The sequence below is a fragment of the Drosophila ananassae genome, chromosome XL (assembly GCF_017639315.1).
Source record: "Drosophila ananassae strain 14024-0371.13 chromosome XL, ASM1763931v2, whole genome shotgun sequence".
Classification (NCBI taxonomy): Eukaryota; Metazoa; Arthropoda; class Insecta; order Diptera; family Drosophilidae; genus Drosophila; species Drosophila ananassae.
The window spans coordinates 379,586-406,499 of NC_057931.1; the positions used below are offsets into that span (position 1 = coordinate 379,586).

Consider the following 26,914-nt stretch of genomic DNA (forward strand, 5'->3'; position numbering starts at 1 on the left):
AAATGCATCTCGAGAGTTCGATATTCAGATCTTGTGAACCCGATACGGGCCAGGGCTCTTCTGCCCTGCCTGCCTGCCGCCCACACGCTCGCTTCTCACACTCTGGCGGCGGCGCTGGGCGCTGGGCGCTGGAGCTTCTTGCCGCAAGAAGCAAGAAGCGGTCTTCGCTGACAGTGCTTTTTCGGCGCTGGGGCTCTAAACACATGAATTATTGTGTAGATCAACTGCGAATGTTCGGCGACACTGATGAGGATCAGCGGGGCACTGCGAGAAACGGCTGTATCTGTATCTGGAAGATGGATAGCGGACAGATCCCCCACCCGTTTCTCCCAGTGCCCAGCGGAGACACTGCTACTTGAGATATTTGTTGGTGCTCGTGTTCTACTAAATACTTTGTCTGTCGGATACACACACGCACTTTCTCACAACTGCCACTGGCAGTGGCACTGCCACAGAGCAGATCAATGCGATCAATCGCGCTTCAATTCCGGAGGAAAGAATGGGATTTCGGGCGCTTCTGCGGCGGAAATCTTTTGTGTGCCAGCAGCGTCTTCAAGTGGCTGCCAGCTCTCGTATTATTAGCTGGTTTTTTTTTGGGAGGGGGGGAGCCTCAACAAGTGGCCGCTGAACGGCTGCTAAGTAGCTCGGATAATGGCAGCGCGTAGTTGGCAGCCACCTCCCTGCCCCTGCCCCTGTCCATGCCCCTGCCTCCTCTTGGGGCACACACACCCTCGCATAATTGAGTGTCAATTATACACACAGAGGGCTGCTGCCGCTGCTGCTGCTCAGCTGTTGAAAATATTAGAAGAAATTATGGACGTAAATATTATGAATTTCATTGACGGCCGGAGGGGCTAGAGACAGGGGGAAGGAGGGAGCTGTTTTTTAATGTAGTCTGCCCCCGAACGTCTCCATTTATTAATTTATGGGCTTCTGCCAGTCGGGGCAGCCGCAGACTGTGGAAATTCGGGGAAATTCGAGTGGGAAAGCGATGATCTCAGTGCATTGTGCATCTGCCAGTCCAGCCCATCCAGCCCGTCCGCAGGAGCCTGCAGAGGACAAGGAACCAGCCAGTACAGTACAGTACAGCACTGCGGAGTACAGTGCCCACTCGCAGATATAGAAGCGCATAAAAGCGGCCTGCAGCGGCAGCCATCGTCGCTGGCTAATAAAAAATTTCGCCGCCTTTCGCTGCCATATCGAACGACATAAAAACTGATCGACAACGACAAATATAACTCGGTGCGGTTCTCGTATTTTGTTCCTCCACCCCCAGCCCCACCAGCCCCATCAGTCCCATCAGTCCCACCAGCCCACTCCGCCCGAAGCCAAACGGAAAATAATGTCCACGATGGTTGCCTTTCTGGGATGGGAACGGGAATGGGAATGGGAATGGGAATGGGAATCGGAATGGGAATCGCTGGGGCCTCTCTGGTGTTGTTGTAAATTTTAATGATCTGTCATTTCGATTTATTTTATTTTCAACCGAAGCCCCGAATGAGACAGTCACTAGCACAGGCGCATCAAGCTACAAAGGCAGATATAGATACAGATACAGATACAGAGACAGACGTAGCTACAGATACAGATACAGATACTGAGAAGAAAGACAAAAGCGCTGCTGAACTGAACTGACTGATCGAGCGGCGATCGCACGTCAGCTGCATATTAAATTAAAAGGTATTATATTGTACTAAGCACACTATATACATATGCGCAGGCCCCCCCCTCTCTTGCCCCTCGCCCGGAGCTATCTGCTCCGGGCCCCAACTTCGATAAAAATATCCATCCACACATCGATAGAATTTGAATTTTTCAGTTTCAGTTTCGGTTTCAGTTCTGCGCGGTGTGCTGGCACAGTTTCGGGCCATTGTCGGGGAGATACCACTCTGCAGGTCCGATTCCGATTTCGATTCCGATTCCGACCCGATGGGAACTAGAGCGCAGTGGCCTAGAGGGGCTACCGCTTTGTCTCCCGCTCCCTGTCCCAGTCCCAGTCCCAGTCCCCCGCTAGTTCGCATGTCGCTGCCTTGTATTTTCCTTTTAATTTATTTGTTTTCTCGTTTCACAATATTTCGATCGGCCGGCCAAATAAATTCCCCAACACCGCGGACAATAATTTCCCGGGCTCTCTGAAGACGACAGTTTATTGAAGATCCGCCCGACTGCCCCTCCGCCCGACTGCCAGACTGTCAGACTGCCAGACCGCAAGGAACAAAGGAAAGCGTGCACCGAAAGAAATCGGAGGGCCTTCTTCTCAGACTTGATTTAGAGTCCAATCGGACGGGCTAATGGCTTCCAAAATATTAATTTCAAAACCAATTAAAATACTTATCAAATAGCTGGCGGCGCCCGAAATAGTTGCGGCTCTGCCGCCCCGCACATCTGGATATCAGTTGTGACAATTTATGGTGATTGCCAATACCGGGCATGGTGCGTGGGCGGCGGTTGCCGGCGGTTGGCGGTTGGCGGTCGGCGGGCATTGTTGTCTCCGGGATTAGTTGCCACTGCTAATTTGTTAAAATTTATTTCGAATGGGCCAGGTCTGCGCGGAGATCTCTTTTCCGTGGCTCCGGGGACCGTGGCTGGGGGCATCGTAAATATTTAAGAGGTCATAAAAGCCCGCCACCCCGCGACCTTCCGCCCCCCGTACCCCACACCCCACACCCCGCCTCCGCAATTGGCGCGCACTGATAAGCGCCCTCCTCATATATTCCCCCTAATTATGATATAATGTCGGGCCGAAAACTTTCGCCCCCCCCCCTTCTGCCCAGTCGCTCTAATAGCCCTGCATTTTTGGCATTAGTTTTCTGGGCGGAGGAGTGGGGGGAGGGCCATCATCAGCCTCCCCCTCTGCCCCGGGTCGAGGGTGAATTTCCATCGAAAACACTCGTGTTGTTCCTCGGATGTAAACCGTTTATGAAGTCATAATTTCTGTCATATCACGGCCCAGGCCCAGGCCCACTCCGGCCCAGATCGGCCGCCTCCGATAAGCCGCCCTGCTCTGGCCCTGGTGGCCAGAAAAACAATCCGGCCAGCCGAGGGTCAGCCTGCGGATGAGTCTTAAGTGGCCTCCGGCCCTTCGAGTGTTTAATTTGATTTCGGCCGAATCGATGCTGTCTTCTGGCTTTCTGTTTGTTTGCTTAGGCTGCCCCCGTCCCCACCTCCACCCGCTCCAGGATGCCAGTGTCGTTCACCCCGACTCCCAGCCAGCTCGGCCCGAAACTATGCCAAAAACTATGCTAACTTTCAAGGACACATGCACTGCACAATGGCTGGCTGGCGGGGTGGCTGCCAGGGTGGCGGGGTGGCTGGGTGGGGGGCGGAATCATGCGTTCCGAGACACACATGCAGCCACCCGCCACCCGCCGCCCCCGCAAACGTGCGTAATTAAAAGTGCTTCGGAGCGAGGGGGGGACTGGGGTGCCTTGGGGGCCAAGGTGCTCCTACTGGCAGTGCCTCTAGTGCCGACCAGGATGTCCTGCCCGGTCGCAGCCTTGAAACTCAAAAAATAGCAACTCCGAAGGACCCGCGACCCAAACTGTTGCTCCCCGGCCTTAAAGTCCTTAAAGGCGCCTACGAATAGGCCCACAGCCAACACACACTCGTCCTGGCACATTGAAGCTCAAGGACGTGGTCTAAGTTTAAGACAGCAGTGCAAAAAACGGGGAAAAATAGCACAGCTTTCGAGCAAACAACACCAACAACAACAACAACAACAGGAACAAGAGCAGTACAAAGCCGAAAGTGCCTTGTCTTGCCAGGACCTCGCACTCCCCCACTCCTGCCGCCCCACTCGTGGCTCCTTCGTCTTTTCTCGGCTCTCTCGCTTTTTGCCACTAATTCTGCCACTTTTTCCAGTTGGGCCTCGGGAGTCGGGAGGGGGCTAGGTGTGCGGCTGCGAGCTTCAATTACGCCGAGGCGCCTCGCCGGGCCGTGCTTTCAGGGGCGGAGCAGGCTCGCCGGCGCTCTCCTTTAAATTTAATTTCTTTGCTAGTTTTTCGCCAGCTGCTGTCGGCTTGCTTAGAATTTCGATGTTCGCTATTGTTTTGTTGTCTGAGGTTAGTTTTCACTGCCGACGTCGTCGTCGTCGTCGCTCCTCGTCATCAACATCATCATCATCATCATCATCATCGTCATCATCATCGCCAGCACGTTGCCTCTTGGCACATTTTCCCCGACCGTGTCTGTGTCTCTGCGACTGGCTCGGTGTGTGTTAGCCTTTTACTGTTGGCTTTAATTAGAACACTTGCCTCTCGCCGCCACTGCCACCGCCACCGCCACCGCCGCCTCCTGCGGGTGGCAACAGTTGGGCGGCTTTAAGTTTTCGGCCAAAACAGCTCCACCCCACTCCTCTAGAACTAAGCCCATTCCCGCGACAATCGCTATCGAAAATTAATGCCAGTCTTGTCTGCTCCTCTCTTTCCAGGTATGTGAACCGCGGCCTTATCGGGTGACCCCAAACTAGAGCTATTCGCTGAGTAAGTGCCGCAGTGCGGAGCCCCTCTCCGGGTAGCCTCCTTCGTAAGTAGTCCTGAGACACTTTTTTAGGAGCCTCCCCCGCCGCCGCGGCTGCGGCACATCTGTTGGACATAACACTTCCCCGTGCAAGTGGTGGGGGGGTGCAGGGCGTCCCCCTCTTTCCGAGGCGGATCTCATTGAATTCGTCGCACACTCTTGATGCTTTATGATATATGGGCAGATCGGAGGAGAGCACACCTTTCCCCATATCCCATATCCCAGATCCCCGGTCTCCGATCTCCGATCTCCGATCCGAGAGCGGTTCCCAGGGCGGGAGCCGAAAATAGACCGCCAAGCGCAGCCTTTAATTGGGAGGAAGTCATTGAATCACACATTTCATCCATTGTCGGGAGGAGCATAAGTCTGCACTGTGATTTATATGCACGCCCGCGCATTTACGATCCAGTTCTGTCCATCTCCGGGACTTATGCAAATACCGGGGAGCAGAGCCAGAGATCGAAGCGCAGGCCCCTCTGTTTCCCCTCTGTTTAGTTTGGTTCGGTTCGGTTCGGTTTTAATTCGAATTTCCGTCCCAGGAGGGGCTAATAAATCTATAAAGTGGCGAACGCAAGTACACGCATTATTACTTTGATTTTTTATGATGAAGACAGGAAGCGGCCTACCCACACTCCGCACTCCCATCTGGATGTGGATGTGGATGTGGAGGTCTGTGTGTGGTGTGTGCGTGGAGTAGAACAATAAAGCGCTGCGGCCCGCTTCTGTTTCGACTTTTGTTTCTCTGCTGATTGCCTTTGATTTTCGGTGGCTATTCGAGAGCTCTGGCCTGGCCTGGCCTGGCCCGGCTCTCGATTCAATTTATTTCGGAGCGACTTCCGTTTGTTCTACATTGGCATGCCAAACTCGGATTCGGATTCGGATTCGGATGAGGCCGACTTGGACTTGGACCAGACCAGCGCCAGTGCCAGTGCTAGTCGCCAGTCGTCAGTCGTCAAATCGAATTCAATTAAGTGCCTTTCCGCCGCCAACGTCCGGCGCGGATCTTGGTGGATCTCTGGCTCTTCAGACTCTGATTTGCCAGTTAAACGCAACACTTTTTCTGCTCTCCGCCGCTGGTCCGGCAATTGATCACACTAATGATTATTATCTGGCCCGTCGCTCGCCGGACGCCGGACGCCGTACTATCCCCAACCAGTCCCCATCCCAATTCCATTTCGAATCTGAAACCAAAACCAAAACCAAAACCAAATCCAAACTCCGAGTCTGAGTCTGATAATTGAAGTCAACTTAGCCGAGAGCTTAGGCTCATTGTAAGATTGTTTAACTACCGGATGTTTTAAGCTGCGCGATCGCCATAAATGCGCTGCTGGCTTTGTGTTTCGGTTTTGTGTGATTTTGTTCCAAATCGAAGCCCCGATCGTGGCATGTCTGGGGCTATTGCTTCGCATGTGGGATGTCTGATTAGTGGTATCCGATCGAGGTGACTCAGTCGGGGCTCTATCTAGTATTGATGAGCTGCTGGCTGAAGGGCCTTGAGCCCAGAGCCACTCAAGCAGCCGGGTTACGTGAGCTAGCTCCGCAAATGGAGGGGGCTGGAGGAGCCAGCGGGCAGGAGCCAGGAGCCAGGAGCCAGGACTAGGACTAGCAACTAGGGAGGCAGGAGCATAAAAATCATCAAATAGCGCTGGCAGAGGGCAATTTATTGCCATGTACCCGGCCAGAGCCACTCGGAGAAGTGCTCCCGCCCCACCCCGGGCGGTACATAGGCCCCCCCCCCCTCACACACACACACACACACAGACACACCTATGGATGCCAGGATGTACATAATTCGTGCATATATATAGAAAATGGCAAAAATCCTGCGCGCGCTCGAAAAGAAATAAATTCCCTTATTTTCTTTTTTCTTATTTCTTATGTGCCGCGATTGCTTCTCCTTGCACTTTGTTTTCTTTTATTCCCTTTCCCGTCCTTCTATTTTTTCCATCTTTTTCCCGCCCCCCGCCTCCGCCACCGCCTCCATCCGTACATATATTTCCTCCCGATTTTCATTTCTGCTAACGCGCGCAATCAAGAACACACACTAACACACACACTTTCACACACACACACACTTGTAGCGAGAGACAGAGAGAGCGCGAGGCGAACTCCTAGGACCTCCCCAAGTCCTCATGGTCCTCCCAGTCCCCCTCCCAGTCCTGCCTCCCATTTTTCCTGTCTTTTCTTTCGCTTCGAGCTCCTCTCTTTATTTCATTTCATTTCATTTTTTCGCCGCTCCGCTCCGCCCGCCCGCTCCGACTCTACTCTGAATCTCCTCCTTTAACACATATCGGGAAATATCCTTGAATCGGAATGTACGAACCCCCCCGAGGGGCGGGCGGGCTGCAGGAGGACTGGCAATCATCCCTACCGAACACAAAAATCTATACACGTCACAAAGAAAGAAAGAAAACGAAACCCGAAAGTGAAGATGAAATGAAATAAAGCTCTGGCAGGGAGGAGCCGCAGGACCTGCCTGCCTGATGGGTGGTGGGTCTGGAGATGATTCTCTGGAACTGGGAGGGGGCAAAAAAAAAAGGAAAAAAAAGAACCCGGAAAAGCGGTAGGGAGCGCATAAAAATTGGCAGCAGTTTGGGGCAGACAGCATCGCAGACAAGTAAACTTTTTATGCCATTCCCACACAGAGTCAGTCGGTCGGCGAGTCCCTCCGACGCAGGATACCCAGGACCCCGACACACAGACACAGACACAGACAGCGGCAGTGGCAGTGGCAGTGGCAGCGCCAGCGCCAGCACCAGCGCTGGGCTAAAGCCAAAGCTGCCATCGTCTCGGCCAAAACGACAAATGTGAAAGGACATTGTCGTCGTCGTCGTAGTCGTAGTCGGAGTCGTAGTCGTCGTCATCATCATCGTTTGTAGTGTTCGGTGGAGGGTCCTTCCTCCCGCTCCTTGGCCACCTCGCCTGCAATCCTCGTCCTCGTCCATGTCCGTTCTGTTCTGTTCTGTTCAGTTCAGTTCAGTTCAGTTCAGTGCTGAGTGCGTCGACACTGACTCCCCACAACCCACTCCCCCTTGCCAGGACCTTGCCAGGACCGGGTATCCCGAGGCGGTCTGGACCGGGATGGGTCTCTCAGTACAACGCCTTCTTTTTGTATTGGCAGACTTCGCTGCGGCGCTGGGGATAAGGAGGATTTGCCTCTCGTGTGTTCTCGGGGCAATCGGAAACCAATCGGAATCGGAATGGCAATCGGAATCGGAATCGGTAATCGGATGTCTCGGGAGGAGGCCCGCCTCCTTCTGGGAAGGTGCCCAAGGTGGCGAAGGGATTGAAATCTAATAATAGGACTCGCAAGTCGGGGCTCGAAGGACCAAAATAGGGCTTTCAAGCCTGCCACACATGGTGGCAGTGTCCTCTTCACTCCTTACCCTCCTCCACAACAACTACAAAGGGACTCCCAACTAACAACAACAAGTGGCGAATATGACACACATAGGAGCCGCACACACATGCAAGGACGAGAGCCGAGGCGAGTCCTTTCACATCCACTTTACGTTCCAAGATATTTTTTGCTTTGGCCCCGAATGTCCTTGCTGGGAGATGGGGCGGGGGCGGTGGCGGGGGCCATGGGTGCGCCTGAGAGGGATCTATGTACGAGAGGCTACCCCGGCATCGTCCTTTCGTTTCGATTCGTCCTGCTCGGTATTTATCGACCAATGATATTGGAAATATGTCAGAGATGCGCACAAGGATCCGGCAGTTGCTGCGCTTGGACCTCCCAATTTCGGCAGCTGCAAGAGGGGGCAGGGGGGGGGTAGTGGCAAGTGCATCGATTCGAGGGATGTCCTGCCGGTCTAGTCCCGCTAGTGCTAGCCCCTCGGCAGGATAATCCCTCCCACCACCGCTCCTCGGCCATTTTCTTCGGTCTTTCCCATTTTTTGCCTCTCGTCCAATCCGCCCGTCGTGCCATTTTGATTGGAAAATCGTACGCAATTGGAAATTTTTGCGATTGGCCAAGAGTTCGATACACACACACACACACAGACAGGGACAAGGGGCTTACTCACACGCAGCCAGCTGCTGGCAGCGCTGCCGCGGCCGACGCCTCTGCCGGGGTTGGATGTTATGGAAAATCAATCAGCAGCAAATAAAAAAATAAAAAGGAGGCAGCAACATAAACAAAAAAAGCGCTCAAGCCGCGACGGCGCTCTCTCGGCCAGGAGCGCTCTCTGCTCGGCTCAGGCCGTCCTGCTCTGGTGCAGCTGCAAGTTTTGGCCAAGAAACTGCAACGGCAACAACAATTATTTATTTGGTTTTTGCTTAATTTTTTTCGACACAACGAGAGAGAGAGAGGAGCAGAGAGGAGCGGCTCTCCCTCGAAAGCACTCAAAAAGGGCTCAATACTCAACGAGCCATTGAGTGGAACTGTCAGAGAAAGAGAGAAAGTGGGCGACAAAGAGAGAGCGCCTGCTCCTCGCCGCGACAGAGGCACGAGTGAGAGCCACTCGACGGTGCAGCTGATAAGACAGAACACTCACACGAACCCCGTACTGTCGGTTCAATGTGTGTTCGATAACCCAGAGCAAATGAATGAAATAGCAGCAGCAGTAGCAGCAGCGCAGTCGACCGCAGCTGCGACGCCGCCAGAGCCAGGGACTGCGGCAGAGGGGTGGGGCGCGCTGCAGTCTCGGCAGAGGGGTCTCTCTTCCACTCGCATGCGACTGCGAGTGTGCGGACATCGACTGCGTCGCCGTCATCATGAACATCATATATAGATAGATTTTTAACAAACCTGATTGGATGTTATTGACTAGCACACACACACACTCGCCTCACACACGCTCCCGTACACGTTCGTACTCGTATTCGTTCGCTCTGCCCGACTGGTTTCCACACACACACACACACACACCCAGACCCAGACCCACACCAGGGCTCACACACGCACACACTGACGGCTCGAGAGGGCTATCGACAGGCGAGCCGAAAAGGTGGAGGGGCCAATGGACGACTGCACCACCGACACTCACCACTCACCACCCGCCACCCCACTCCCTTCGCCCGTCCAACCGCTCAGCCACTCACGAGGGCGATACCGTACGACTCCGAGCGATGCGATGGCGAGGCGATGGTGATGCGAGGCGATGGCTGTGGCGATGGCGATGGCGATTGCGATGCGATCTCGCATGACTGCCCCGTGATTCACGATCGATATCTGGCCGATAAGGTCTGCTGACTCACCTGAGGATCGAGGAGCGCAGCTCTGGTCCCATTCTGACTGGTATCTAGTGCTATCTTCCTCGAGGGCTGTAGTAGCTAGTCTGTAATCATCCTATATGAGATACTTTTATGTGATTCCCCTCCCACCTCAAGTAGAGCAAGATCTTCGAGTAAGATAGCCCTCTAAATCCATATGGTAGAGCTTCTGAGCACTTCATCCCATTTCCTATACATAGACCAGCATAAGCAGCCGAGTTGCAGGCCCAACTGCATCCCAGTGGCTCCCTACTTGGAGTGCACTCCAAAGAAGGCCCAGAGAACCGCCCTCGGAACTCTTCAGCAGGCTAGCCCCACTGCCAGCCGAGTTACTTGGGGTCAATACCGTCCTAGCCCCAGCCCCTGCCTCCTTCCTCCTGGCAGCCGTTTATGTACACACATACGCCCTGCCCTTAGTGTGTGTGTGTGTGCGGCGAAAACCAATCACAAGTGGGCCCCGAAAGGCGTTGCCGATAGGTATTGAAAGCAATCTATATAAAGCACAGGGGGTTGGGGGGGGGGGCAGGGTGTGTGTGTGTTTATGTGCGAAAGGTTAACAGCTCTCCGTTGGCGCCGACAGCGCAGCCAGCTGCCCTTTTCCTTCTTCCTTTCTTCCTTTCTTTTTCCCGCCCCGGCTCCCTACGCCGCCCACTCGGATTCGTCCAATCGAATCCAATTGACGCACAAATTTTTATGTGCCGAAAAAAAGGAGGGCGCTGGGCGAGCTCCCTTCCACCCTGCCCTGTCAGTGTGTGCTGGTGTGCTTCTGTATGTGTGTGTGTGTGTGTGAGACTTCCAATCACCCAAAAACCAACCCCCCAAAAAATCCAACCCCAAACCCCCCACACGATAAAGAAAGAAAAAAAAACCGAACCGAACCGAACCGAAACTGAAACCAATCCAATTTGGTATTGCCCGTATGGGTTCCTTTTTTTCTCTCGGCTTTCCTCCTCTGGGAAATCGCCCTCCCTTCGCTCCTCGCCCCATCCGGCTCCAGAGCCTCTCTTTCGCTCCGAGGAGCGCCGTCCCTTTCTGCCCTGGCACCCGAACCGAAAACCGAAGCTTCGGAAAAAAAAGTGGAGAAAAAAGCATAACAAGAGCCCCCCCTCGTAAAGACGAGAAAAATGAGTGAAAAAAAGCACACAGGCGGGGGGGAGGTGGTGGGGCGCCACCAGACAGCAATAAAACAGAGCAACAAAGAGGGCAGCGAGGGCAGGGAGGGGGAGCCCAGTCGGGGTGAGAAAAAAGAATTTACAAGACACTTTCACTCGACTCAGTGGCAATGGCAGTGGCAGTGCCGAACCTCGTTGAAGCCTTAAAGCTGTCCAAGGAACATTGTCAACCGCCACCCCCAGGACCGCTCCGCCAGGAGTGACAGAGACAGAGGAGTGCGAGTGCGAGAGAGCCGGCGAGTGCAATTCCTATTTTAGGGTGGCTCTAAAAAAAGAAGCACAAAAAATGAAACCGAAACGCAACCGAGAAAAAGGAGCGGAATACATACGAACATCGATTTCGATTGGGAAGCCATCAACAGCTAGCGTCCTGGACGGGAGGCTGGCCCACCCCACCCAGTCATCCAGCCACCCCCTGGTGACCTCAGCCCCCGCCCCTGCCCCTGCCCCTGCCCCTGCCCGGCAGAGGGAGCTGGCTTCGGTTTCGGTTCGGGCTCCTTCTCGTGTTCCTGTCGATGGCGATGTCGCTCTCTCAGCGCCCTTAAACCGAAGCTTTTCTTTCTTTTCTCCTTTTTCTTTTTTCTTTTTACTTTTTTTCTTTTCAGCTTCTTTTTTTTTATCCCCGCCACCCCTCCTGGGTACGTGTGAGAGTGTGTGTGTGTGTGAGGAGGTCCTTTTTTTGTCGTTCGTTTCGGGGCATTGAATTTGGGGTGGGGATTGGGGGCTGGAGCTGGAGGTGGGGGGTGCGGAAGGTTGACAAGTGGCGAAGGAGCCCAGCCCAGCCCAGCCCAGCCAACCAGGGGCTTAGGTGGGTGGGGGGCGCCGTCAATATATTATATACATGTGTAGGGAGCGAGAAAAAAAAATACAACAAGTTCGAAGCGGGCGGGGATAAAGAAAGCAATGCCCGAAGATGAAGGAGCAGCAGTGGCAGAAATGTAATCAAGTGCACACACATACATACAGAGGGGCTACAGGATACAGGATACAGATAGAGATACAGCTAAGATGTAGTGGTGTATTAAACAGCCACAGATACACGACGCGTTGTTGTGTTGTGAAGAGCGCTCGACTGTGGAAAAATAGTAGCATGCTTTTAGGTGCCAGGCAGCGCACTCGGCCCAGGTACGCCGCATGCCGCACAGGTGTACTGCGGTGCAGTGGTGTGCGTGCTATTTATGTCATTATTGAATCTGCGTTCGAGGCGCAGCCAACCCAAATCCAGCCTGCTTAGACGTGTGTATCTGTATCTTATGGATACAGCATCCATCGGCTTATGTACTCACTAGCACACACACACACCGCCACACACAGCTCATCCTCGTGGCATGCGTTTTTATGCTTATTCGATTTTATTCGAGTGCTGCCAGCAGATACAGATACACACCCACACACTCGCACGCGACAGAGAGACAGATACTGGGATACACAGATACAGATACACTCGCCGGAGCATCAGGATTTGCTGGATGCTTCTATAGTCCTCCCTGCCTCCTGTCTCCTGGCTCCTGCCTCCTGGCTCCACTGGCTCCGATTTCTTTTCACTTGGCAGATTTTTCTTTTTCGCCTCCCAACCGCCCACTGCCCACCACCCACTGCCCACCACCCATTTCCATTTCTTTTCGGTTCGGTTTCGGTTTCTGTTCGTTTTATTTGATTTCAGTCTTTTTTCCGCTCTTTGGTCGATTTCCCTTCTTCTCAGCCACTCGTGCTCCGCCCCGTTTCGCCGTAGGACCTCTGGACGTACGGATATATATAAGTATATAGATACAGCATAGCTATAGATACAGATACAGATACAGATACAGTGTATAGTATATAGTCTGCTTTGGTTCTTCATTTATTTTAGTTTATTTTATCGCCCCAATAACGGGCTCTAGAGCGATACAGTATTTGGAGGATACAGTATCACTGCCCGGCCAAGAGCACTCCACTCCAAGTGGCCCAAGGCCCCCGCTCCTCGGCTGGCCAACTGACGCCATTGCCTCACCGCTAGCCGGCCGATTTCTTACAAATCATTATATGATCGCGTATAGCCCTGCCATAAATCTTTCAACATGTTTAGCCAACAACTAAACAATTTATGACGATTGTCTCCGCGGCCATGCCAGCAGATCTCTATCTCTATCTGTTAATGTATCTGTATCTGTATCTTTTAGTGTGTCTTTGGCTATGGCAGCCTCGGGTATACGGCCCTCCGATTAACTGATATCACGGCTATATCCGAGCTATATCTGCTGCGGCTATATCTCGTGCTCGTCAGCCAGATATGACTGCCACTTTTTGAATTGCCTCCGGGGCTTATCGCGCTGGCACCCTCGTCGTTAAGATTTCATTCTTTTTTTGCAATTTTATTTATACACCTATTTGTTAGCCCACTAAGGCGACTGGATATACGACTGCCAGTGGGTGCCGGTGGAGGTGGGTGGAGGTGGGTGGAGGTGGGTGGAGGTGCGTGTATGGGGATTGGGGATTGGGGATTGGGGCGATAAGCGCTCTTATCGGGAGAAGCGAGTACTGTACCCTACGTATGTTATTTCCGACCAATAGACGGAGCTCCACTTGACGTGATTACGTCTCTATATAAATATGGCAGCTATTCGTCTGGATATCTTGGGCACACATTCGGCCCCAACTTTATCTCTTCTACAGTGGGGACGGGGACTGGGGGCCTTTGGGTGTCTTTGGAAATATTTGAGCATTGCCCCACACAAGCGCACACAAATCTTTCAAAATGTATGGCCTTTATAACACCTGATCCCAGTCCAGGCCAGCCCAGCCCAGCCCAGCCCGCCTAAAATTGATAAAAAGCTACAGGAATTCGCTTTATAATTGTGGTGATGATGATGTATTTGCTTAGAAATGGTTCGGGCTGTTGTTCGGGACACAAACACAGACCCAGGCCCAGGCCCAGGCCCAGTAGCCGCCTTGTGATTGTTTTATTCGTTCTTTTTGGGAGCTTTAGATTTGATTTTGTTGTGTCGTTTATCGCAAATGCTGCGGCCATTGCGTGGTTGCTGTTGGACTCACACTCGCACACCACCCTGTGTGTCTGTGTGTGTCAGTGTGTGTGTGTGGACTTAGTGTGCGCCGAAGTTTCGCGCTCGGCGTATTTTGTCCAGCGATTATCTGCATCAGTTGTTAATTGCCGTTTGACGCGCTATATCGGCTACCGACCACCGTGTTCCGGCTCCTGGCTCGCCATCTAGGCCACCTAGCCACCACTGCGTATGCGTAATACTAGTTCCGAGGAAGCCTTCGCGGATCGTCAGGTCTTCCGCGAACGGAAGTGACTCAGTAGTGCTCTTTTTTTTCTGTGTCCATGTGTTCCATGTGCTAGGAGCTGGTTACATAAAGATCGAAGTTCTATTGTAAGATCTAAGCCCTCTAGTCCACTTCCGCCACTAACTATGAACTCTCTCTCTCTCTCTGTCGTTGCAGGTAATACTCCCCACAGACCCGGACCAGACCCCCCTATCCGGACCCGTAAGTTTTGCTCCAGTTAGCGACGTTTGTCGCACAGTCCCCAGTCACTCCTTTGCGGCTGCCCCTGCCTCCTGCCTCCTGCCGGCCGCAGTTCATTCATTTGCGTTTCATTCATGTGGTTCAGGCGGCCTCCTGCAACAAAATATGTCAAAACTTGTCTCGTCTGTCTGCCATTAGCAACTACAGCGCGGCCGGGCCACAACAATACGCCCACGAACGCGATGATGCTTATTACGGGATGCGATGATGATAATCGTCGTCATCAGCCTCTGTGGGGCATCCCGAGGGGCCGAGGACCTGAGGGGCGCCTGAGGGGGAGCCTCAATTTGCGGACCCGTTTTCGGGCCTTCGGGCCTCAAGGCTGGGGAAGGACTCGCCTTAAATGTAATTTATGTGCCGGTTCACAATAGAGCGATCCTTATCCCGAAAGAGTTAGCACACGACTTGATTGCAGCTACTGTGCTGGCGACCCATTCACAGAACTGCCAGTCTCCTCCGGCCTGCTCCTCCCTCTCCCTCTCCCCCCTATTGAACGCCCCCGGACTGCCGCCGGAGAGCCGGAGCCGGAGCCGGGGAGGAAAGTATGTCGCCTTCATTAAATGCAAATTTCAATTATTTGCACAAATCAGGCGCACAAATCTGCCATAAAGCCACGACGTCGTCTGCGTCTCTGTCTGGAGAATCGGGGGACGCATTATTATCGAAATGCCGCTCTACCCCCGCCCGGGGAGGGTCTGCCCGCCCCTGGAGCTCACTCCCCCGCAAAAAATATTGTTCAATTTCGAATTTCAGTGCTGCTGCCGCTGCCCCTGCCGCTGCCTCTGGCTCTGCCTCGCTTTTATTATTATTTTTTATCGGGGCAAACAGGAAGAGCCATAATATAATTTATTGTATTAATGTTGTCCCGCATGCCAGCATCGTCATCATCCCGATCGCGGACGATCATCATCGTCATCAGCTCATCAGCGAGTGGTTCAATGGCTCGCTCGCTTCATTGATACCTCGATACACTCGCACACTCGCACACTCGCACACTCGCACACTCGCACACTAGCACACCACATACACCACATACCATGCAGATCTGCTCTGGCATTATTATTAATTTAAACATAAACATGGATTTCCTGTTTGGCCTTGTCGATATGCAAAGCCCGGGCGAGGAATCTGGCCCCGACCCGACCCGACCCGCCAGCCAAATAAAGCCAGCCGATTCCCGCACAAATCGAGCTTTGCTTCGGTTTGGTTTGGTTTGAGTGATTCTTTGTTTCGCCAAACACACACATCTCATCACATCACATCACATCACATCGCACAATAAGTCTCCGTTCGATCGGATTTCACGTCTCCGCAGTCTGCAGGAAATTAAATTAAGCGCTGCCCGTTTCGGGTCTGGTTTTGTTCGCTTTTCGCTGGAAGATCACTCGCTTGGGATGCGTGGGAGCCGGGAGCCGGGAGCCGCAAGCCTTCGATTTTGGCTCTGGCCCGACTCTGGAGTGAAAGTGGGGAGGGGAGAGAGGAAGGCCCCCGTAACCTTGGGCTGACATTGAAGGCCGTGGGCCTGGGAAATGGCCCAAAAACCCGATACAAGTCCCACCCCACCCCACCCATGCCGGCCCAGGCCCCCAGCACTTTCGCGCAACCTGCGCATGTTGTTGACACTGCGTTGAGTGTGGACAGCGTGTTTTCGGCGGCCAGTGGGCAGTGGGCGGAAGGCGGAGGGTGGAGGGTGGAGGGTGGTGAACCACCTCCCAGTGGCCACTGCAATTGACACAATTTCACAGGGAGACACAAGGCCAGCTGGCAGGCGGCTGGCATTGACCAAAAAGGCACTCCAGCCTGCGTGTGTGCCAGGGGGGTGTGGTGTGTGGGTGTGTGTGGGTGTGCGAGTGTATCATTTGCACATCCAGCGGACACTGACACTGATGCTGATGCTGATGCTGATACTGATGCCGGGGCACACAGCGAGGCAGATATATACAGTGGGGCAACCACAGCACACACATGCAATTGATTTGTACTTTGGGGTCAGAAGCATACCGAACATGCCAGCGCAGAGTGCCAGAGTGCCGAGAGCAACAGTTTGTCGCACCGCCTCCCAGCCACCCACCGCCCCCCATTCTTGTGCGTAAAAACCGCAACATTTACAAACACACACACACTCCCACGCACAGACACAGACACAGACACAGACACAGACACAGACGTGGCATGCATAGAACAGAGCCACCCAGTCTCCGCCCTCGCATGCCATATCCCTTTTCAGGAATGCTCAGTCCTTTGTTCTCCGGCCTTTGCGAGCTGGTCCGCGAATTTTTTCAGGCCAGCAATGAGCCAGGGATGCGAGATGCGAGCCCCATTAATTGGCAGCAGTGGCTTTAAAGCACAAGTCGGCAAGTCGTCACCGGACTCGTCACCGGCTCTGTCTGCGCCCGTTCTTGCCGTTGCCGTTGCCGTTGCCGTTGCCGTTGCCTTTGCCGGCAATTAGTGGAAATCGAATTAATATTGTAATACTTTAATGAAATAATGCATGCACGCCAGACAGACAGCGCGTGGATGGGAGGGAAGGGTAGGGGAGGGGAGGGAGAGAAGACGACACTTATTTATGCGGAACGACGGTGGATCCCCGCCCCGCCGCCCAGTCTGCGGAATAATAAGCGAACTGCACAGAGAGGCCCAAAACTAGAGTCGATAAAAATAAACGAGAGTGGTGGTGCCACACCACTCACAGCCGGGGCCGAGTAGATAGGGACATTAGGAGGCACTCGATTGTCGGGGCGGTGACACGCGGATTCTGTAACTCTGCGACTCTGCGACTCTGCGGGGGTGTGGGCAGCTCCGCGGATGCCGCAGAAAGTGGCAAGGTGTGGAAAACGCGTGTGCGAGAGGAATTGATGTAAAATATGCTAATTGCCAGCTGGAGAGCAGGATGACTGGATAGCTGGATGGCTGGATGGCTGGATGGAGGAACTAGCTCACTCGCGGAGGGAAAGTGAAGAGAATGAACTTCTTAGCCAGTTGGAAGAGTGCCCCCTTGGCAACAGTGCCAGTTTATGCGAATTATTGCCAAAAATGCATAGCGGCAAACAATTGAAGACGCAATCAAGTGTTGGCCGAAATGCCCCATCTGTCTCCTGGGCCGCAGCCCGTTCCTTCTTCATTACTCACTTGCCACTAGCGACTAGCAACTAGCGACTAGCGACTAGCGACTTGCGACAACAACAGGAACAACAACAACAACAAGCACGCTGCCAATTAATCAAGAAATTCTTAAATAATTATTTGCCTATTTTTATAGTGGGGCGACAGTAGAGGCCGAGGCAGAGGCAGAGGCAGTGGTGCAGCTCCCGGCCCCGGCAGCCGGGCAATAATCAAATCACAGGTCGGAAGCCCCTCGCAGGGGGCCAGGGCCAGGGACAGGGACAGGGACGCCACTGCATCCCCGCCGATATAAGGACAAAAATGCATATCCATCCGATCCGGGCCCCGATCCGGGCGGGGCTGTGGCGGCGCAGACAGCCGCTCTGGCTGACTGAGTGACTGGCACGACGACATCGTCTGTTGGAGTGTAAATTTGTTGTGCCCCCTCCCCCCTCCTCTCTATCTCGCTCCCTATAGTGGTATACTTTGTATGTAGTGTTTTGATAAACGCACACTGCCGCAGATCCGTCTGATACTCCTCTCTATAGGCGGCCTCTCTAGAGGCATGCACTTTTCGATTTTCATTTCTGTGATTTGCCGCCGTCCCGCTCCCGCAGCTGGCCTCATCTGGCATTGTTGTTGCAAAAATAACGCAGCCAGCCAGGCAGTCGGCCTGGTCCCCCCCTCCCCTGGCCCCTGGCCCATGGCCCGTGCCATGCCCCCTCCCAACTCCCACTGGTGCTCCCTTTTTCCGATACGTTCCTCCGGCCGTACAAACAGATTTCTATGAAGCATTGCAGTTAGATGAGCCGTTTAGTGACAGTCAAGTCGTTGAGGGGGGGTTGAGGGAGGTGGAGGGGTGGTGCAGAATCAGTGGCATGCATTTAAGGCACACATCGCTCCGCACATACATCGAGTGGCGGGCCGCGAGATGGCGAGCAGGCGAACTGGCGAACTGGGGAGTGCATTGCCATCGCCATTTGCGGGTCGACTAATAATAATAAATATTTTTGCAGAAATTAATTAACAGCGGCAGGGGCAGAGGCACCAGGCACAACAACAATGGGCCACAAAGTGTGAAGCACTCTGTATAGTATACAGAGTGGATCTGTAGGATGGGCTGCTTTAAAAGGATGCTTCCTCCCCAGCCAGCCCGAAAATCAAGAAAACAAAGCCTCGCTCTCGAAACACTCCTTCTTGGGCAATTACTCAAATTCAAATTAAGTAGCATCACACACACACAGCCACACACACACACACATGTGTCCCAGAAATCACTCCCCCGACGCCCGCTCCACCACCACAGGACCCTCAATCACCCTTTTCGGAAAATTCCGAAATGCCGCAACTTGTCTCGTTTTGTAAATAACAAATCAGGCATTTATAAATGATGTGAGCATAAAATTTGGCGCCCGCCTCCCAGGACACCACCTCCCAGGGTGGTGGGCCGGGACACAGCCACCCTGCACCACCCTGCACCACCCTGCACCCACCACCCCATCCGCCCACTAAGCCCCACTGGCAGGCACTTGAAACAAAAGCTAAAAGCGAAGGCAACTCTTTGGCAGCTGACAGCGCCGTTGTTTCATTTTGGCAACAAAACAGTTCTCCTCGCTTATCGAAAGGAGTTCCCCCGCCTCCCTAGCCTCCCTCCTCCCTCCTCCAACCACCCACCACCCACCTCCCACTCTTCCAAGGACAACGACGTCTTGCCTCGTCCGTCTCCTTCATACGTCTCTAATAAGACATGATTGTAATTAATTAAATTAATTCGTTTCGGTTTTAATACACGAAATGTTTTTCGATTTTGGCAGGCCGGGTCCTGGGTCCTGGGTCCTTGCCGAGCCCGAACCCTGCCAAGGACGCAGTGCCCCTGCTCGGCGGCACAAAAGGATTTGGCAAATGGAAGCGAAAGATTTCTGATTTACGTTCTCAAATATTTGTTTGTCACACACTCTCCGGGCTAAGCCGGCAAAAGGTGAAGCCTGCCGCTACTCCTGCTCGTCCTGCCTCTCCAAGGATCTGCCTCCACCGCCCCCGCCCTCCGCACACTCGAAACTATAAAACGTTGTCGATTTTGATTAGGCAAACTTGACAGGCAACTTTAGGGCTTCGGCTTCAGCCTCAGCTTCTCCTTCCCCGTTACCGTCGTCGTCGTCGTCGTCGTCGTGGCTTTTCATTAAAAATGCCAACTGAGTTTTGTCTTTGGGGTTGCTCTAGCAGCAGAAAATGTTGGCCAGGACCTCCTCCCGCCGCCCAGCACCTTGCTAGGTTGCCTTGGTTTTTGCCAGAGACTGAGACTGAGACGGAGATGGAGCCCACCCCGGCATAATGAATTGACATTGATTGGAAATTTTGATTGAAAAAGGGTCGTCATAAGACGGGAATGCCTTGTATCTACAAGCGCAAATAATAAATTGCTTCATTTTCGGTTTAATTAAGAGATTTCTGGGCAAGACGATGGGAGGCTGGAGCCAGGAGTCTGGAGCCTGGAGCCTGGAGCTAGAAGCCTGGAGCCTCCCGGAGCTCCATCTACCACATTTATTGATTCGCCTTTGGCATTAATGCTTTCATTTATATTAATGCTCGCTCTGATTAAAATGGACAACGGTCGGAGAAAAAAGGATTGAGAGTCCTCACATATTTGATTAGCCGCCAGCCCCCAGCCCCCACCCAGGACTCGCACTTGGCCAGGATCTATGTGTGTTTTGCGGCCAACTGTACTCCACGTCCTGGCAGGCCTTTGTTTTGCTTTTTCCGAAGCTCAGTAACAGAAACAGAAACAGAAAACTGAAATCATTAATTTCGTTTAGATTTTAAAATGTCAAATTTGTTTAATGGACAACCCTTAGGTAAGCCCCTGCCCCGCCCCGGTCCACCCGCCTGTCCTTTTATCCCCAACTGAAAGCATTTTGAGGCCCGCATAAAAATGTCAAAAATTACACACACATGTGCGGTGTGGTGTGCGGAAAAAGGTTTCTAATCATTATTTGTATGGCCTGGAAACCCATCCCCATCCCCATCCCCATATCCAGTCCAAGCCCCCAGCTCCCACACAATGCCCACATATGAGTTATATTTATTTGTGTTTGTCTGGGCCCGGCTTGTGCCTTGACTTGCTATTTGGTCAGTGTAATGCTTAATTATTTACTTGCCAAAAAAAGAAAACAGCACACACAAAAAAGGCCTACGAGTGACCAGTGGCCCGGGGTGGATGGAGGGAGTGTCCATTGTTCTCTCCGCACCACCCAACCACCCAACATAACCACCCAGCAAAAAAAAGGGTCATCCACACCAATGTCGAGCGCTCATTTTTGATGTACGATTGGGCCTGTTCCTGGGCCAGGATGTGCTCCGGCCTCCGGCCAGAGCGGGGGCAGGGGCAGGGAGGCACAAAAAGGTATGCATACGTTATGTAATAATAAGGATAAGCCAAAAAATTATTATTACTTTTGGTCACTCATGTGGCAGGGGTGCTGGAAGCTCAGAAGCAGAGCAGATGCGAGAGGGTTGCTCCGGCATTCCTCGTTAGTCGCAGAATGACACAATTCCGATTCAAGTTTCCAGCTGGATCTACGGAGGAGTTGTGAAATTATTAATTACCCAGAAGAGCCCCCACTCCCCACGCCCTTATCGCCTTGACAATTTTTTGAGCCAGATAAGTCCGACAGGGCCTTTGGCAATTAGAAATCGTCTAATTTGATGCTCCCACACACTCGCGTGTAACTGTATCTCCCGAGTGGAAAAAATGGATGCCACACCCCGGCTGGAGGCAGCTTCTTGCCCGACACTTCCACGGGCGGAGGAGGAACTTGAGTGGCGCCCCAACCCCCGCCACTCGCCACTCGCTCCTCGCGTGACGCATTCGAAGCGAAAATCGAAGCGAAGCCCGAAAAAAGTGGTCTGCTCCTTGCTCCTGGCTTTGGCGCACGCATTAATCCTTTTTTCCAGCATCTTTTCACACACCGACACTGGCACACCCACACACACACAGCTGGGCATGTGTGTGCGTAATATATAATCCTTTTTCCAGCACATCCTTTTGAGCCTCATCTTCGTCAGCAGAAGCAGCTTCGCATATCAAAGCTAATTTATATTTCGCATAGCATACATTTGGGCGTGCTCGCAGCTTCCGTCACTCCCCGCCCCCACCCCTTCCTTTGGTTGTAAAAAACAAGCCACCCCCTCAATGGGTCTGCCTCTGATTTTTGATAAGTAAATAGAGAATTTTATAATTTACATATGTGCTGGATCGACTGCTGCGTGCGGGGTGGCAATAAAAGAAACAGAATTTTAAATTCGAGAATGTAGTTGGACGGGCAGGAGGGCAGGGGCAGGACTTCCAACTCGCTTCCAACGGCATCTCACCGGGCCTTCCATGTGTACAGTTATGCATTTCCAAGCACAGCCCGGAGGTCACCGGAGACTCCTCGCACGTCCTCCTAGCCACAGTCCCACGACCCCTTTCGAAATCCTCAAAAACCCACATGTAGCTCCTACCGACAGCCATATCTCAGCCAATTTTCATCCGATTTTTGCGAGGAGTACCTTAATCGATTTGTATATCGATTCCCCGTCGTTCTGCAAAATATGAATCACAAAATTTTTTCAATATTTTTTCATCATTTTCCCCATGGACCCCCTTGAAATCAACGATAACCCACATATGGCCCCAATCGAAGGCCATATCTCAGCCAATTCTCACCCGATCCTTGCGAGGAGTACCTTAATCGATTTGTATATCGATTCCCCGTCGTTCTGCATCAAAATATGAAACACAAAAATTTTTCAATATTTTTTCATCATTTTCCCCATGGACCCCCTTGAAATCAACGAAATCCCACATATGGCCCCAATCGAAGGCCATATCTCAGCCAATTCTCACCCGATCCTTGCGAGGAGTACCTTAATCGATTTGTATATCGATTCCCCACCATCCTGCATCAAAATATGAAACACAAAAATTTTAAAATTTTTTTTTCATCATTTTCCCCATGGACCCCCTTGAAATCAACGAAAACCAACATATGGCCCCAATCGAAGGCCATATCTCAGCCGATTCTCATCCGATCCTTGCGAGGAGTACCTTAATCGATTGGTACACCGATTCCCCTCGAATGTGCATCAAAACATTTTAATGGAACTGTTGGCAGATTATTTTTGAGTTTTCCTGATGGAACCCCTTCGCAATCCACGAGATACCCCAAAAAGCGGGCGTGAGTCTCTCCATGGCAGTACGACTCTGGCTTTGGCCTCCTCCTTGGCTCGGTCTGGAGCTCGTTCCGTGTTTCTTTTTTATTGCGAGAGAACGGGTGGGTGTGGGTGTGGGTGGGTGGGAGGCTGAGATGGCTGCAGACAGGACCCCCCGTAGCATCTCTTCGCTTTCGGGGCAGCATCAATACATCATTTCGTCTTTCTCTCTCGGGCTGGTGGGGCTGTGTGTGTGTGTATGTGTGTGTGTTGATGTTGTGCCACTCTTTTCGTTTTGTTTGTTTTGTTTTTTGTTGCAGTTGTGTTCCCTTTTGTGAGGGGGAGCCCTCCGCCTCCGCCACCGCCTCCGCTCTGTTTTGGGTATTTTTTGTTTAATATTTAAATAAATAATTAGCAAAAAGGGCTGTGTGTGTGTGTGTGTGTGTGTGTGTGGACATGTGTGTGCGTCCCACCCCGCCTCTGATTCCCCTTCCCGCCCGCCTCTGTGTGCGTTGCTAATGATGTTTGAAATTGTAAAGCAAATGCAGAGGCATGCCCCGAATCCGGAGAGTGAAGCTGGGGGGCGGTGGGGCTTTGCGAGCGGGTTCGAGGGCTGTAATAAGGGGTTTAGCGCTGGCTGGGATGGGGGGTGGAGCTGCCAGGGTATTTAGTCAGAAGAAGGAGCAATTAATGGATAGCAGTTGAGCTGCTTAGCAGCGCCGGGCGGGGATTACTTCTGGGGGGAGATGTTATTGTGTATTGCAGATCCTCGAAGGGGACTGATTCTTCTCCTTTCGGTCTTTCAGTCTTTTAGTCTTCGAGCCCCATCTCCGCTCCACCTCTTAGTGTAATGTGTGTGTAATGTCCTCCCTCGCTGGGACTGGGGGCACCACCCCCATCACCCCCATCATCCCCGCCCCTGGACACATGTCATGTCGTGTAGGCGTTCAAGTGGCAGTCCTGGCCGGGGAGTGGGAGCAACTCGAGGGGAGGCAGCCCAGGACTGTCAACCCAGCAGCCGTCCCCCTCCCCAGCTGGCGGGCTTCAAAGCAGCGTCCTGCCCCCCAGCCCCCCCGAAGGCCCTCGGGCGGCAAGGACCCTTCACAATATTGTTGCATTGATTTGCTTTGATTTATTGTCCGAAACCGCACAATGCAGCCGCGTTAACCCTTTCCAGGGCCGCGAAAGCTACCCTTTTGGCAACCAAGGGGTTGCTGCCGCCCCCCACCACCCCCCGGCCACCCCCGGGCACAAACACAAAACAAGAAAAAGGAGCGCGGGCTGGCACTCGAGCTTAAGTTGAAGCACAATTCATAACATTGCCTCCATACTAATTACAAAAAGTGCTTGCTGGAACTCCTTCGCCGAACCGAACCCCAGAGTCCTCGACCGCTGCACTCCGAGAAATGTTCGGCTGAGATCCTGGCCGCCAGGAGCGGGCTGGTGGCAAGGAGCCACTCCTTTCTCTCCGTGCAGGGCCGAGGTCCTGACAGCTGCTGCGGGAGGAGGTCGCTGGCTCGCGGGTCTCGAGGCAGGCTCACTTCAGACAAACAGCTTGAGACAATGCCGCATGCTGCAGCTCCGGAGGGGCCGGGCGGGAGGAGGGGAGGGGAGGGGAGGGGAGGGGCGAGTGACATGTGCCAAGCACACGACAATTGCGAGCAAACAACGCGGCACACACTCGCACACACACACGTCGCCAACAGCAAACAAGCAGGAAAGTAAAACACGGAGGCTGAAGTCAGAGGCCCAGAAGGGAAGGACATCCTTCCCAGTCCCAGTCCCAGTCCCAGTCCCAGTCCCAGTCCTGGCGATAGTGGCTACAGTTTCGGGGCTTGGAGACAGGACAGGGCTGCCATTAATTGGTCGGCCAGCGCCCTCCAATCAGACCTGTGCTCCTGCACCCCATCCCGGCCCATCCTCGAGCCTAATTTCGGGCTCTGAAAAGAATCTGAAGAGTCCCGACCGGCTAACATTTGCGGCTGTTGGCCCGCTTGCGTGGCGGCCTCCGCCTGTTTTCCGCTTTTTCCGATTCGGAAGAGCTCCTTTGAAGTGGCAGCCGGGCAAAATATTAAATGAAACCCGAAAATAAAGGGCGCCGGGCACGGGCCCGGGCCCGGGCCGCTAAAAGGGTGCTCGATACGAATAAGCTGACCACACACACGGTCGCCGGTCGCCGGACGGGGCAATGGACGAGCACGAGGACCATTGAAGTGGGCAGAGCCCCAAAATGAAAAAAAGGAAGCCCTGGACCCACTCCCACTCCCACTCCGACTCTGGCCCGAAAAAAAGTCCGCCAAAGCCACCCGCATTTTAGTTAATTAACTCATTTGGTTGGCAACTGGGCCAGAGCTCTCCTGGCTAGCACTAATTGATTCGCTCGTCCTGCGATTCCTTGGAGTGGCTGCCAGGGAAACTATTTCCCGCCAGGCGGCAGCACCGGACAGGACACAACAAGTGGCGGCTTTCCCACGAGGATTTCTCCCGGGAGAGCCGCTGATCGATTTCGGACTAGGACTCGCCGGCAGTGGCAGTGGCAGTGGCAGCTTCGAAGCAAAAAGTCAGCGAAGAAACAGGAGGGCAGGACTAGAAAGCGAGAGCGAAGCGAAAACGAAAACGAAAAGTATCCTCGCCATTATGAAAACAATTTTCAGGCTTAAGCAGCTCACGAAAACAAACGGTGCTCGGGCCGGGTCTTGGGAACAACAGAGCCACAGAACAGAGCAACCACTGAGCCCCCAAGCCACAGAGCCACCCAGCCACCCGGCCACCCGGCCAGGCCACCCTCTCCCGCCCACCCAAGTCTGCCCGCGTGTCTGGCAGTCGAGTCTCAGACGAAGGACGACACAACTGCAGCCTCCCCGCGGCTGCCCAGCGCTGTCTGTTGTTTGTACTTAAGAGCTTTTAAATATCATAAATATATATCTACCCGGCGAGTGGGTCCTCGACTGCGACTCCCTTACTTCCCCACTCCCCGACTTCTGTTCGATTCCATCCGATTCGCCCCGTAATGAGGACGATGATGTTGACAAATATGCCCGGCGGGGCGAGGAAAGCGATTTCAGGGCCTGCCTCCCTGCCTCCTTGCCTCCTGGAGATGGGTTGTCATTAGGACGCTGGCTGGGGATATCGGAGCAAGTTTTTCACTTTATTTATTTAATATTTACACAAAATACTGGCTGCCGATTCCCGATTCTGATTCCTGATTCCTGATTCCCGAAAACACTTGTCTGTCCTGGGGCGTTGCTTTAAAATCGAATCTGTGGACTGGCCCCCTCCCACTCCTGGGGCAGTAACGACTTCCTGCTTGGCTTCTTCGGCCGATCGGGGGCTGGGGGCCAGGACTCTTCGTCGAAGTTGGGCCAGAAAGGGCTTAGCAGCCACAGGACTGGCAGCACTACAGCCACTAGCCGAGCGACTAATTTCCAAACTTCTTTATTGCCTGCAACGCCCCGAAAGGATACCAGGACCGGCTCCTGCTCCTGCTCCCTCTCCTGCCTGCTAGCTTCCGGTATTTATACAAATAAAATTGCACAAAAACCCAGGCCGAACCAACAAGTACAAATCAACAGAAAATCGAAGCCAAGAGCGCCAGAAGTCATTGCCATTTGGGCTGCCTTCTGCCTTCTGGCTCCTGGCTCCTGGCTTAGGCCGGAGCGGAGGCCTTAAAACTTGGCTAGCTCCGGGGGGCTCTTGGTGGCAGGTCCTGCAGCCCGGTCCCAGACTAATTTGCCAAAAAAGTTTGCACCGCATATTTTTGTAACCTTCTTCGGTTCGGTTCTTCGGGAGTAGTTCTGGCCCAGTCTTCTGGCTCTGGTTCTGGCTCTAGTTCTGCTCCAGCTCCAGCTCCAGCTCCTGCATTGTTGTTTTAATTTCCCATTTGGCATTCGATTCGAATCGAAAAAGAGTCCAAACGAAGCCAGAAAGGCCAGAGAGCGGGAAAAAGAAAGGTCAGCTCTAATAGCAGGGAAAATTTTCGAGTTGGTTTATCGATACGGACGATAAACTATAAATTGTTGGTCCTGGCCCTGCTTTTTGCCCGTTGGCCCGTTGGCCCGTTGTGGCAGACGGAGAGGAAGTGGCCCAGGATGTTTTTTAAGCCGCTCCCCAGTCCCCAGTAACAGTCCCCAGCCCTGGCCTTGGCATTCCGGGGCCCAAAGTTTCGGCAACGTATTAATTTGGCCAAATTTAAC

General features: G+C 53.2%; 1 protein-coding gene across 3 annotated transcripts in view; it reads left to right on the top strand.

Annotated features, from left to right (window-relative positions):
* The window catches only part of LOC6503839 (homeobox protein cut), a 60,008-nt gene that overhangs the window by 7,106 nt on the left and 25,988 nt on the right, over window positions 1–26,914 (top strand). The window contains exons 1-2 of one of the 3 annotated variants that reach the window (XM_032452616.2): window positions 14,200–14,275; window positions 14,346–14,390. The exons of 1 other annotated variant lie outside the window; for it this stretch is intronic. Coding sequence is in view for 1 of the 2 variants with exons in the window: in XM_032452614.2 (XP_032308505.1) it covers window positions 14,346–14,390 (45 nt within the window). In the remaining variant the exon portion in view is untranslated. Of the gene's footprint in view, window positions 1–14,199; window positions 14,276–14,345; window positions 14,391–26,914 lie in introns of those variants that run through there. One more of the 3 variants, XM_032452614.2, reaches the window with a different exon arrangement.